The sequence below is a fragment of the Sminthopsis crassicaudata genome, chromosome 2 (assembly GCF_048593235.1).
Source record: "Sminthopsis crassicaudata isolate SCR6 chromosome 2, ASM4859323v1, whole genome shotgun sequence".
Taxonomy (NCBI): Eukaryota; Metazoa; Chordata; class Mammalia; order Dasyuromorphia; family Dasyuridae; genus Sminthopsis; species Sminthopsis crassicaudata.
The window spans coordinates 264743630-264758983 of NC_133618.1; the positions used below are offsets into that span (position 1 = coordinate 264743630).

At 34.7% G+C, this 15354-nt stretch overlaps 1 protein-coding gene across 2 annotated transcripts in view; it reads right to left on the reverse strand.

The window, feature by feature from the left end:
• DPH6 (diphthamine biosynthesis 6) overlaps positions 1-15354 on the reverse strand; it is a 454085-nt gene that overhangs the window by 56837 nt on the left and 381894 nt on the right. For both annotated transcript variants that reach the window (XM_074289213.1, XM_074289214.1), the window contains exon 14: positions 2925-3330. In XM_074289213.1, coding sequence (XP_074145314.1) covers positions 2925-3330 — 406 coding nt within the window. The remainder of the gene's footprint in view (positions 1-2924; positions 3331-15354) is intronic.

Consider the following 15354-nt stretch of genomic DNA (forward strand, 5'->3'; position numbering starts at 1 on the left):
CTGATGATAATGACAATGGTCATTAGGGCCTCTGAGAATTTTAAAAGGATCTAAGAATGAATGAATAAATAAAAACCATGATGACTCACTCTGCACCCAATGCCATTAGTACAACATGCAGTTCAGCACAGTTCCTCCCAGCCTCCATATAACTACAGTATTTAAGCCCTGCAAATTTTCTTTTAAACAAAACAAGCATAATTTATTCAAAATATTATAAAATCTGTGGAACATCATCGATCAAGTCTGCGAATTCCAAACAAATATATTTTATCAGGTTGCTTTTTCCCCTTAAAACAAGTCAGAGTAAAATAACAACATTCTGTCAGGCTGTATGCTCCTTCCTTCCTTCCTGAATTAGAAAAGCTTGTTTCTATGCCACATTTTCATTGCTTTCTATTCTTGTATTTCAAATCTATTAAACAATGTCAAGTTGAATTTCCTTCGAATATTGCTTTAGGTTAAATGAGAGAAAATAAGACACTAAAAATCTTAGAGAGCTAACACTTATATCAGATAATTAATATGGATCAGTTGTTGTTTCTTTCTCCCCCCGCCCCCCAGGCTAGGGTTAAGTGACTTGCCCAGGGTCACACAGCCAGGAAATGTTAAGTGTCTGAGATCAAATTTGAACTCGGGTCCTCCTGACTTCAGAGCTGGTGCTCCATCCACTGAGCCACCTAGCTGCCCCCAGTTGTTGTTTCAATAATATCCATGAACATGTGAGAATGTCTTGTCCACATCCTTGCATATATATTATATACATATATATATATATGTATATATATATATATATGTGCACACAGTACACACAATAGATAGAGCTTGATTCCAGTCAGAAAGAAGTGAGTTCAAGTACAGTCTCTGACACATACTGACCCTGAACAAATCACTTAACATCTTAGGCCTAGAAATCTGATTTGCATTGGTTGAAAGGAAAGAAGCTCCCTCATTCAGCAGATAGAGTGCTGGACCTACATTTAGGAAGATCAAAGCTCAAAACCATCCTCAAGCACTTACTAGCAGTATAACCCTGTTGCCTCAGTTTTCTCATCTGTAAAATGAGCTGGAGAAGAAAATGACAAATCACTCTAGGATCTCTGCCAAGGAAACTCCAAATGGGATTACAAAAGGCCAAATGCACCTGAAAAGACTGAACAATAACAAAATTGGTTGAGGGTTTTCTCACTGGAATTCTCTATGCTAATGAAAGCAAAGATCTGACCTCTTCTTCCTCCCCCTTCCTCAACATGTATGCAGGTAAAAGAAATATAACTACACTTATTTTAGAGATAAAGAAAATAAAATCTGATTAGTGAAAAACACTTATGTTTAATATGTTTCTTTCCATCCAAAACTGTCATACGTGGTACTTTAAGACTATTTTGGGTTTTAGCTTACAAAAGCTGATTTCTCCAGTAGTAAAGAGAACTTTCATTCACTTAAAGTAGATGATAACTGGTCTGTATAGATAAGATTATAGATAAGATTACTTACAGATAAATTCTGGGGGATTGCCAGAACCAGTACAAAGCTAATAAGTGCCAGAGACTACATCTGAATTTCCATTTTACTGATTTAAGGTCTACCTAGTACTCTATCCCACTATACCAGGCTGCTTCTAATAAACTGTCTACCAAAATACTCAACTATGCCATATTGCAAAAAACTCTATACCCTCACTCCCCCCAAAACAAAACAAAACAAATACCATACAGAAACCTCAGGCAAATTAAATATTGAAATTATTAGTGCAGTTTCTTATCCTAGTTCAACATTTCCAATGGCATACACAAAGAATCACTATCTGTGTATTATCCATGTGTCTATTTTCAGTTTGGATTTGCAGTGGTGATGACAAAGTAAAAAAGTTCTGGATTAGTGGTCAGAAAGCTTGGGCTCTAGATCTAGTTATATTATATTGGGAAAAATTATCTTAAATTCTTCTTGTACCTTTTTAGGCCTAATACCACCATTTCTAATCTATTTCCTAGGGTTATTGTGCACATTAAGCGAGATAATATATGTCAAAGTGTTTTGAAAAGTTTAAATTACAGGGTCCTGTTATTATTCTACCCAGATTTCCAATTCACAATGTACCAATGATTGGATTTTGCCTTTCAAGTTAAAAAAAAAAAAGATGAAGCCTGTTTCAAACAACTGAATATATTCAAACAAAATATTCAAACTCAATATATTCAAATCAGTACACAACAAATACATTAGCCTATGCTTCTGCACTTTCCTTTAGGATCCTTTGCATTATCAAAGGATTCAAGTAACATGTTCTCCCTAGAGCATTTATAAATAATTTGATTTACATAGTTTTTCAGGAATGTGACAAGAGTTGTGACAAGAGTTACATAATAAAAACCCATGTGGGGGAGTTTGGTGTGAAGAAGGTTTTTTCTTTATAGGAATGTTAGATGACATTAGAATGGAAAAGTCTGAATCCATTTTAGTCAACTTGTACTCCTCACATGAAATTGGCCCAGTGATAATAAAAAATCTTTCACTGAAAGTGTGAACTATTATCGTTGGGGATGGGAGACTGTCTTTCTTAATTTTTAAAATGTCAGTACCCCGAACAGCATATATAATAAAAATTAGTTGAATTGAATTAAAATGATAAATCATCATACCATTTACTGGCTAAATGTACTGTCTCTTCTGATTGTATAGTTTATCTACAACAAAACATAAATTTGGATAAAGGGCCCTTATCAAAATGGCCTTTGATTATAGATGGCCTTATAGGAAATATAAAACTCTTCTGTAGATCAATACTTTGAATAAATAAATGGCAGACTTCTGTTCTGTGATATGTTCATTCTTTGTGATGTTGCTATATAGACTATATGTTAAAATTAATCATTCATGCACACACATACATGTCATTCACTCCCTTTTCCCAGTTACCATACCTGGATGAAAAGCTGTGATGTCGATGTAGTCTTTCTTATAGAAAATCCTGAAGCAGAGAGGTACTAGCCCTTTGTCTCCAGATAGTCTCCCCATTGCCTGCAAGAACACAGCCACCAAATCTTGAAGAACTTGGTTTAAATCAGGCAAAGAAACAGAGGATGACATCCATCTCAGGGAAATGGAGATGGAGACACAGGAAGTAGAAATGGATTCGACAGCTTCACACTCAATTAGACAACCCTCAGACTTCTTCTCCAATACAAAATGCTTTCTTTGAAGTGGCTCATCCATCACTGCAATAACATGCCATTCAATTGCAGAATCTCTAGGAAGACGGGGCACTACCACAATTACCAGGATCCCATTGGTCTCACTGATGATGCCATGGGTCTCATAGTCTTCTTCCTAAAAATAATCAGTACAGACAGAATCTCAGTTTTTGAATGGATGTCCCAAGTCTTCCAAAACTCTTAATATAAGCAAAGAAATTTGAAAACATGTTGAAACTGAGGACACACATTTGGTATTTCTGCTTTGCTGATAACATAAACAAACATTAGCTCATTCATTACATCAGTGTACTCAATAGCCTAGATATTCATAATTTATAATATTCACTAAAGTCCATCTACATAAGAACTACATATGGCTACTACTACATATGAACATATCACCAGTTCTTCATACTTTAAGTGTAGGTATTTATATTCTGAACAGCTGGAAATTATTTTTTCCATGGTTTTATTCAATTTTTTCTCTTTGTTTTATAAAAGATCATCTAACTACTTTGCTACTGTTTATATTTCAGAGGAGACAAGATTATAGGTGTAAACATTATGCATATTAATAATGAAACATATGTAAATATATAAACAGATACTTATGTATATAAAAATAGCTTAATACAGTCATATGTATACCAATAAGACTTAAGATTGCAATATGTTATTAATAGTGATTTGGTCTGTTGGATCATGTCTCACACAGAGCAGCTGTCATTCCAGGTAATTATAAATTTGTCCACTTGCCAGAAATAACTGCTCATCTTCTCTATTTTTGTCTTTCAGAAAGATTTTTGCTTTGCATTAAACATCAAGATAATACCTTCTGGTGTCATTTTTTACTGAGACTATCTTTATGGATATGGTTCAGTTCTTGTAGTAATATATTAACTCCTTGGTTGTTAAACAGAGAACATATATTAATAGTTAAAGTAATACTAAAAATAGCTTAGTAGTACCCTTTGCTCTTTCTTCACATTTTGAGTAGCACCACTATTGAAGGATACTCTTTAGGTCTTAAGACCACATAGAAGTAAAAGCCATTTTGTACTTTTAACAGATCAATTGCTATTGCTAACTCTTCCTCTCCCTTTTTGACCTACCAATCACTACTTGGTGGTCCTAAGCCACTTTCTTTTTGATAAGGCCCATTCTAGCATGACAGAAACACAGTAGTCATTGGGACTACTGCTAAAATCTTTCAGATTCAGTAGGACCTGCCACAGCTTGCCCTCAAGGGGTATGACACAATTTTTGAAAATCTTGGGTCATGTCCATGACATGACCAAATAATTACATTTATATATCTGATGCTGTGGAGTTTCTGGTGCTTTCACAGACATTCTCCCATTTGACAACAGTGGTGTTTATCCTGTAAAATGCATGGTCTTGGGTGTACTATCGGAACTACTGCCAATAAGACTCTATACTTTAAATATCTACTTCCCTCTCTTCCCTCTCAGTAATGATGGATTTGTGTTAGCCCATTCATATACCTGGTGGTATGTCTATGTGGAATGGCTTGGAGGCATAACAAAATGGACCAGGTAGGGATCTGACTGACTAAACTAATAGTAAAAACAGAACTTTCAGTTGATATGTTCCTATTATTTTATGTTTGTGTAGGAGAAATGTAAAAAACACAATTGTTATTCTGAAGCCATGAAGAATTTGTTTCAGTTAAAAGAACTAACATCTTTATATGTTTTATAATTTACTGAGAAATGTCATAGGAGGATTTAAAAAAATTTTTCTTTACCAACATAACTCCAAATATGGCAACACAACCTCTTTGTATTGAAAGTACTGAACATATTCTTCTGGAGGTATTGCACCTAAATAATAGGAAAACTATCCTAAATTCCATAGATCTCAGATTATTTTTGTAAGTGAGAAAGTTTTCTTGAAAAACTTAAAAATTTTCAGATTATTAAGTCCTTTTTAAAAGTGGAAGCCAAATATAGAAAACATTTTTGGGGATTTTGATGTTTGGGAGTTTTGCTGATTTCTTTTCTCTTGGTGAAAAAGATAACTGCAGCAATATTCCAATTTTGAAAAAAAAATCACCTCATTGGATACATTTATAAATATGGCAGATGATAACTTTCACTTAATCTATTCTCCAAAGATGGAAAATTTCAACTATGAAATTTGGAGAATTTTACTCCAAGCAACATATCTGATTTTTCAGAGTGACATGCTCTATAATACATGTTGAATATGTGTTCCCCCAGAGAAAGTATGTTCTTATAATTCATTCCTTCAGAGTATAAGTAGACTTTATATATATTTTTGGTAAAATGGTCACAAAAAAGAGCTAGCTTTACCTATGCTATTCTGCACACATGTACCTTAATTTAAACAGGTTTATATTTTCTCCTTTTTTGATGGCTTATGGTTACCGTCCTATAACTATTCTTTTTCAGAACTATGTTGGGTGTTTTCTTTTTTCTCAGAGATTACAAGTCCACTCGATATTTGTGACTTATATTTTCCTCTGCTTTGTGAGTGTGGGTAATAGCCTTTTTGTATACCAATTTGCTTACACTGCAGTCTATACTGGGAATACTGCACATTGCCTGACCTTTGAATGGAAAAATAATAACAAGTTAAAACAGTCATTTTACCTCAAGTCGATAAGGCCATAACACTCACCCTGCTTTCAATTCACATGCTCAATTTTCATCCACTTACTCTCGACTTTGAGAGGAAGGAATAATGACAGGTTACAGGCACTTTATTTCAAAATTCACTCACAAAGTTATTGACAAGCATTTTTCACAGAAACAGCTCTTCTGCCTGACCCTCGCGAGCTGTTTACATGAAAAATGCACTTACTTGTAGATTAACGATAGTGGAACCTAATTCCACACCAAACATGTAGCAATTGCTTTAGCATCTCTGTTTTTGATATGGGAACAAAAATAGGGATAATTGGCCTCAAATTGCAGTCACTTCAGTCATAATAAAATCTCACAGAGTACTGTTTGCTTTCAGTACTTTCATTAGGTAAGCTGGGGCTGTTATTAAGGTACCAACACATAAATGTTATATTAGCACTTAACAGAAGCATAGTATTCTCCTTCAGGAGATAAATTCTACCCTTGTCAATATAATTCTGCACTGAGTGCTGTAAAAGAGTTTGAAAAGATGAAATACTGGAGTTTTGCACTAGGGGAAATAATAAAAAAACCACCTTGCTCATTCAAGCTTAAAGGCCACTTTGCTGGCCCCAGGTGTTGAGGTCCTGTTTAGAAAATAAGTCTAGAGACTCTCTCTCAGGTCAAATCAAACACTGAGACAAACTTTCCTTCATTGTTCTCCCTGACCAAGGTTGTTAAATCAATTACTTTATATTTCTGCATGCCTTTAGCTGCCATTTTGTCTATGGGAAGAAAAACAAGGGCTTTAACGTTAAGATAAAGTGTATTTTCAGACAATAAATGATAAGCACTCAGAGAGAATGACTACATATAGAACGTCACATAGCCCCCCTATTCTCAGAGAATACTATTTTCTTTGAAAACTTGAGATACTGTGTACAGTGATGGAACTATTAAAGATTGGCTATATCTCCTATTGCCTATTATTGTGCTTTTCAGAAACTTTTAAGACAACAAAGTCTCCAATTTACTCTCAAGAAAAGTGCTGTCATTTCTATAGAATTGAGGGATTTTTATTCATTTAAAACACGAAAGAAAGGGAGAAAAATCTAGAGCTGTTTCCAGTATAATGCCCAATATTTTCACATTCTTCTAACACCACTCATTCCCTCAATAACCTTTCTCACATTATCTCCCCAATAATTTGGGGGCTTCCAAATGCATCTATCTAAATTTGATTTTTCAACCACTATCATAACAATTGTTGGAATATCTTTGGTGTTGGTTTAAGAATGGAGGATTCACGAACCCCGTCAGTGAAAGGTGGTTTAATCAGTTTTAAAACATATATAGAAAGAGGAAGTTCTGGAAACAATGCAATTGAAATGGATGGATGGTAAGAGTGACAAGAAGATGCTAAGGAAATGAGGTAGGATGAAGCATTATCTAGGATAAAGATGAGGTTGGTCTACTGACATAGGGAAATTAACACATTTATGGAATTGGAAAGTTTATATTAATTGAATTACTGGGAATATGTTTAACTAAGACCTGTAGGGGTATGAGAAATAAGCAATAAACTAGGTTGGAAATTCCGGAATAGCCTAATAGGTAAGTGGGCATAATTATTTCACTGTATCAATTAGTTATTGGCAGGCAGATGTTATTGGTGATATTACCTAGTCATAAATTATATGCCATATATGACATTTATGATAGATATAGTCATTTTAGAATTTAAGCGGGATATTCAAATTGTATTTGGAACTCAATCCTGCTTTGCTAGGAAATTAATGATTAATCACACCTCATCGTATGACATCAAATAGAGGCAAAATAATCATTTGTTAGTTATCTTTTGTGGGAATTCCTTTTTTGGGGACAGTTTAGACTATACAGCTTTTTTTGGGCCTAAGATAAAATCTTTTCCCTATTTTAAAATTCTATAATTCTCTTTATGTAGATGATTTGTGATATTACAGATATGGGTATTACCCCTGAAAGAACAGATAAGAACACATACAAGGTGCCCATATCGTCCAACTCTTTTACAGAGATAAGACCAAATCAATATACTGAGGATCTTCCTCTCCTGCATTTGATATTTCTTTGATAATTTGGAGCACACATGCAATCTATCTATCTCATGCTCTTACTGAATGTCTAGCCTCCTTTTTGGTCATACAGTTTTTTGATGACAACCTTTACAATATTTTTTTAAAAGAAATTCCTGCTTGGTAGTTTGTTATATATCCAACATGTATATCTCTCCACTGTCTTCAAATTCAATTCTTCAGAAACTTTATTATTTTACAATTTTTAGTCATATTGTATAACTGCAAGAATATGTAAGTACTCCAATAATTTTTTTCCTTTGGCAAGGCAACTGGGGTTAAGTAACTTGCCCAGGGTCACACAGCTAGGAAGTGTTAAGTGTTTGAGACCGGATTTGAACTCAGATCTTTGTGACTCCAGGGTTGCTGTTCTATCTACTGTGCCATCCAGCTACCCTTAGATTAAAAAAAAAATCAACAAGGACGTTCACTCCAGTAGTGGGTAACTAAAGTCCATTCATTCATCCCCAAACCATGCAAATCTTGTCCTTATTCTCCAATAAGTTTGCTATGAGGATGTGGCAGGGAAGGGAAGTTCATCCAATGGGTTAGGTACCTCCCTGTCTATGAATGCTGCTCTTCCATATCTCTGCCTCCTTGCTTTCTCCAAGCACCAGCTAAAATCTTATCTTCTACAAGAAGTCTTTCCTGGTCCCCCTTAATGATAATGCTTTGGGATTATCTTCAAATAAGCCTAAATATATTTTGTTCACACATAGTCCTTTGCATGCAACTTTTATCATCTGAGTATGAGTTCCTTGACGTTAAGGACTGTTTTTGCCTTTCTTTGTATCCCCATCATTTAGCACCAATATGATAGGTAGTGCTTAATAAATCAGGTTAAAGCAGTGATTTCAGTTGATAGCTGTGTAGCACATGAGCTACCCATAAATTATCCTACAATCTCGCCATGTGACTAGTGCATCTTTTATTTTGATCATACATTTCTTTGACGGCATATTTTATTTCAGTTCTGGAAGTAACTAGATGATTCCAGGCTTGAGTTCAAAATTAGCCTCAAGAATTTCCTAGCTGGATGACCCCAAGCATATCACTTAAACTGTTTGCCTTAGTTTCCTCAAATGCAAAATGGGGATAATAATTTATAGCCCTTAGCTCACAGGGCTGCTATGAGGACCAAAAGATATAATAATTAGAAAGTGTTTAGTGCAATGTCTGGCATGTACTAGATGCTTCATAAATGATATTCTCTTCTCTTTCTCTTAGTTTGCTATTTGTTATAGATTATATCTTCCATGTGCCTATTACTTTCTGAGAGATGTTAATTTTAACTCTTTGGAGACTATAGGTTCCACAACACACAGTTATACCATGTAGAAGAATATACTGTATTTAAAACATGGAGCTTTATTTCAGGAAAAATGCAGGATCATTAAATGAGCTTTGCATGTTTCCAAAGGGAGCCTAACCTACTCTTTTTTATGTTTAATTCTGGGTACAACTCAAGATATAGTATATGGATAATTTATACACAGAGATGTATGAATCCTATAGCTTTTCTACCTCTATAATAATCTAGTCAACAGGCATTATTCATTCATTTCTGTTTTGCAGTGTGGATGAATAAGATAAACTTTTTTGAATGCTTATGGATTTCATCTAGGAGTCTTTGTGTTTTGAAACTTGATACAGCCTGCAGTCATCCACAAGTAGGAGCTTCTGAAGAACATCACTATTTATGGAAAATCCCTCCTTAACTTGGATTCTGTGCTAGGTTTCCATTGGAGTAGCAAATACCTTTGACAAGCATATTTATCCCTCTTTTATGCCTTGTCTGATATTAATTTTAAAAGGTCATTGAACAGCTATATCTATTATATCTTTCAAGGAAACTTGTAAAATTTTGATGAATACACTAGAGATCACTTGCTAAAAGGTCAACATTTTGTTCCAACAAATCTAACAAAGGCAGAAATCAGGTTTTTTTAATAGTGAATAAACAAAATGTTATATTGTATTATCTACATAGTTAAGTAGGGTGTATGATGGTAAAGATGTGCTTTCTTGTAAAAAGCCCATCTATTCCCAAATATCATTATCATGATGCCCTTAATGTATAGGTAAAAATGCATATAGATGGAAAAATTAGGCTTTCAGGTTGGTAATTGTTGATGCTGTCTTGATTGTATTTTTTATCTCAATAAGGTCCAAGATTTTTTATTGCCTTTGTCTTTTACTATCCTTCAGATACCCTTGAATCAATCCCCCAGTGTGCTTACAATTGGGTGGTTTTCATTTTAGCTCTCTGGTTTTTTTTTTTTTTTTTTTTAAATCAAGTTGCTTTCCCTATCTCATTTCCTTTTTTCTTCTACAATGAAAATACATTCAGATCTATGATGTTAGAATCTAGTTTCATTGTTCAAGATGGTAAAAAAATGGTATTATAAAAATATCTGCAGATCTTCTTTATCTTTCTTCTTTTTCTTGTATTCCTTACAGTATCATCCTTTAATATTCTAGGGATATCTTTGCTTAGATTTCTCAGTAAACTGTCATTGCTTTTCTTTCTGAGGCAATATGGTACATAATCTTTCCTCATCTTTTTTTCTATGAGATTTTATTAATTAATTATATTCTTTTTAATTAAAGCTTTTTATTTTCAAAACATATACATGGATAATTTTCAACATTCACCCTAGTGTTGTAAATTTTTTCCCTCCCTTCCCTCCACCCCCTCCCCTAGAGGGCAAGTTAATCCAATATATGTTAAACATGTGCAATTCTTCTATACATATTTCCACAAATATCATACTGTACAAGAAAAATCAGATCAAAAAGGAAAAAAAAAAAAGAAAACAAAATGCAAGCAAACAACAGCAAAGAGTGAAAATGTTATGTTGTGATCCACACACAGTTCCCACAGTCCTTTCTCTGGATGCAGATGGCTCTCTTGGATCACAAGACCATTGGAGCTGGCCTGAATCATCTCAATGTTTAAGAGAGCCACATCCATCAGAACTGATCACTGTATAATCTTGCTGTTGTTGGGTATAATGATCTCCTAGTTCTGCTCTGCTCTATAATTCGAATTATATTCTAAACTTGTGTTTCTCTTGGTCGTCATAGCTCTTCACTTGGCAAGTGATTCAAATGTCTGATGTCTATGGTGCTTTTTAGACTCTTATTATCATTCAATTAATAATAGTCAATAAATATACATTTATTGGGTACTCTGTGCCAAAGATTAAAGTGCTGGGAATACAAAGACAAAAAAGAAACAGTCTCTGCCTTCAGGAAGTTTAGATTCCATCTGTGGAGACATGTACCTGTATTACCATATGTGAAATAAATACCAGGTAATTTTGTGGGGAGAAGGCATAAGTAATTGTAGGGATCAAGAAAGGTGCCTCAAAAAGATAATACTTGAGCTGAGCTTTGAAGTAAAGTAGAAATTCTAAGAGGTTGAAATGAGGAAGGAGTACACTCTAGGCACTTTTGCATGAGGGCAGCTTATGCAAGAACATGGAGATAGAAATATTAGGTCAGGAACTACAAGAAAGGCAATTTTGTGAATTTGTTGAATGTATAAATGTATAATAAGGCTAGAGAAATAGTAAGTTGGAGCCAGGTTGTGAATATCCTTAATATCGAATGGAGAAGTTTGTACTTAATCCAAGATGTAATAGTGAGCCAATGGAATTCATTTATATGAAGGCACCATGTTCAGACTTCAGTCTTAGGAAAATTGCTTTGGTAGATGAATGGATGGATTAAGGAAGGAAGATATTTGAGACTGAGAGACCAATTAGAAAGCTAATCACCTTAAATGATCAGGGTATGAACCAAGGTGGTGGCTATGTGGAAAGATAGAGGGTATGGTTGTGAGAGATACTGTGGCATAAGAAAGGACAAGACTTTGTAACTAATTAGATGTATGGAATGAATCACACTTAAAGAGTTGGGGCAACACTGTGGTGAATTATAGACTTGGGTGACTAGAAGGATTGTGGTGTATTTCTGCCAAGAAAACCTAAAGAGTCAGATATGACAAAAATCTAAATAACAATGATCTACCGTAATTGTACATCCTCTCTATCTTTACTTGTCTTGGATCATCCTGATTTTTCCCCTCCCTGGGACAACTTGCTTAAAGCAGAAGGGGCAAAAAAGCTCTGTGAGTACTAAGTAAGAATATTACAATGTACATGTTTCTTTTTAAGCAATTTGGTTATGGTAATGAGTTACTTGGCTTAAAGATACATTCATAAGGTCAAAAACATTAGTATGTTATTTGGCAATTTATGCTACTACACCAACTTAGGAAATCACTGTTAACTCAAATTTTCTCAGTGGGCTTAATTTTCACCATTTTAATTTCATAAAATTAAGGCTTTAATATGCCTAGCAAGAGCTGGCATTAAGAGAAAAAAATTCTAAATTTCTGTTCAAATTCCAAAGTCACAACCTGTATTGATGTAATATACTTTCAGATCTAAGATATACCTAAAGAAATTGATAAAATTCAACAAATTTTGAAAAGATGCTTCTAAAATAAGACTTAAGATATAAAAAGATATAAGCTCAATAGAAAAGTGTTAGGTTCTTACTAAGTGCTAATGAGATAATGAGATATTAGGTTCTTACTAAGTGCTAAGTCTAGTTCCGGCCTTTACTGGGAGTTTTACCTGTGAACTCCTGGGGAGGAGCTTGCATGCTTAGGAGGAGCAAGTTCATTGGTTGAAGTAATTTTTCCCAGAAGCCCTTGTGTTATCCCACGCCCATTCTCTGAGAGGATAAAAGAGGACGGCTCTCAAGAGATGGAGAGTCTTGTCTGGGCCAGACTTGAGGCGGCTCTCTGGAGGAAGAAGAGTCTCTGCTGTAGGCCAGAGTTGACAGCAAGATTTGAGTTGACACAGCAGATCTCCTCCCAGAGAGCAATCAACAGTTTCTGGAAACAACAGCACATTACAGGAAAGCACTCTTATAGTGGCACCCAGAAAAAAAAGAACCATCCTTTAAGAGCTTTTTTCTAAAAACAACATAGATGATAAACCAGAAAGGATTAACATAGGTTTGTGAGTTAATGTATTCAGTTATTAATGAGGGAGCAGCTATTTTAATGTGACTTCTTCATACTTGTTTACACTACTGTGTGTGGTGGTAGTAAGAAATGAGTAAAGAGAGACCCATTCTTGGGCTATTTCCATCTTTCCTAATTACACAGCTGCTCCTGATTATGTAAAATTGACATTAACTGGTAAGTATGTACATTTTCCTTGAGTAGTCTGATTTTCTCTGCAGAAAGTTTGTCAGAATATCATTAAAAAATAATGAAGTAGAACTTTTCATGGGTATTTTTGTTAGTGATCGAATAAATCTGCCTTTCATTTGAAGAACAGCATATCCCTCTTGCCTGTAGGATAAAATACAAACTCCCCTGCTTGGCGAAGAAAGCTCTTCACAAGATAGATCCAACCTACCTTTCCTAGCTTATTACATATTATTCTACACATTCTGTTTTCAAGCCAAATTAACCTACTTGCTTTTCCCCATAAAAAAACATTCCCTCTCCTGTGTCTGTGTCTTTGCATAGGTTGTCCCCTCTCTCCAAATGCAGTTTCACACTCCCTTTTATCTTAGCTGCCCTGCAGTTCCAGTGTCCCCTCCAACAAGGGGATCCACCTCTTCCCCGCTAGTGACTAATGACTTCTCCCAACCCCAGAAATCACTTAGCATTGAATTTATATATATATATTTTAACCACTTTAATTAATTTAGCTTATATACTAAATGGAAGTTTCTTGAGGGTAGGGAACATTTTGTTTTTGTTTTTGTTGTATTCCTAGTGCCTAGTACAATGCCCCATACATTGTTAACAATAAATACCTGGTCATTAATGAGAGAATAATGATTTCTTGCCAATGAATTTATTCATATGATAGCTTGCTCATGAGTAAATCATGATGATAAAGCTGTCCAGAACTTTTTACTTCAATCAGAAGGGCATGGTTTGTGGTGCTGGTGTTGCTTTAAAAAAAAAAAAATTCCCAGGGATTCATTCATGATTTTTTGTCTGGTTTCTGTTAAGATTATGGAATGCATAAGAAAGATGGCTGGTCAGTTTTAGGAATACAATCTGTGGCTAATATGAGTACTGTGATGGAAATAAAGCTATGAACTTTGTTAGCTCCATTAGTACTATGTAAGTTAACTACTCCAGCCAACATTAATACCTAATTTAATTTTTTCCAGTATTACTATTATTGTATCTTAGCATAGCACTTGGTAAGGCATCCCTTCCTCACTGCCTCTGATCCCCCAGAGGGAAAATGGATAAAATAATTGATGTATTGCTTAGAGTTACTGTGAAGGAAAGGAATTAAAAAGATTATTACATATTTTACTAATATTAAAAATTCCTCTCTTTTTCAGGTGATTCAATTTTTACTCTTATTTAATACTAATGAAGTCTTCAAAAGCAATTTACCATTACACCTAGGAGACATAATGATTGCACTGTGGTCTTTAAAAAGTCTGAAGAACCACCAATTATTTATATACATTTATATTGCTTAGAAAAATCATTAATAAATAGTGGATAGCAATCTTTAAGATAATTAAATATAATGCAGGTCATAATGAGACATTATTTTCCCATGAGAAGTACAAACTATTTCATAGATACAATATTATAACTTGCTGACAATATCCTTGTAAAATGAATAATTAAGGCAAGAGACTCAAAAGATAAAAAAAACCATAGCAATTAAACAAAATTTTCTGAAACACTAGCCTTTCTTTAAGACTTTAATGCTTATATTATTTGAAAAGAAACATAACTTTTTAGGTAAAGAATGACTAGAATCAATCTATATTTAAATATATCATAGCTAAATTAATGCATTCCTTCAACCTTGAAATGAAAGCAATAGTGGGTCAAGAATTTAAAAAGAAAAAGTATCTATGATTTCTCTTTCTTTAGTTAAAAAAAACCTAGAAATAGGCATTTATTATAATGTTGAGGAGAACATGTTATGTTGCTCCTGCTATATCTGTACACATTTGTGAAAGTAGATGCATGAGTGTATATACACACACACACATGAGACAGACAGAAAGGAGAGAGAGAGAGAGAGAGAGAGAGAGAGAGAGAGAGAGAGAGAGAGAGAGAGAGAGAGAGAGAGAGAGAGAGAGAGAGAGAGAGAGAGAGAGAGAGAGAGAGAGAGAGAGAGAGAGAGAGAGAAGAGAGAGAGAGAGAGAGAGAGAGAGAGAGAGAGAGAGAGAGAGAGAGAGAGAGAGAGAGAGAGAGAGAGAGAGAGAGAGAGAGAGAGAGAGAGAGAGAGAGAAGAGAGAGAGAGAGAGACAGAGAGAGAGAGAGAGAGAAAGAGAGAGACAGAGAGAGACAGAGACAGAGAGAGACAGAGACAGAGACAGAGAGAGAGAAATGCAGGGAGAAAAGAGAGGAGAGGG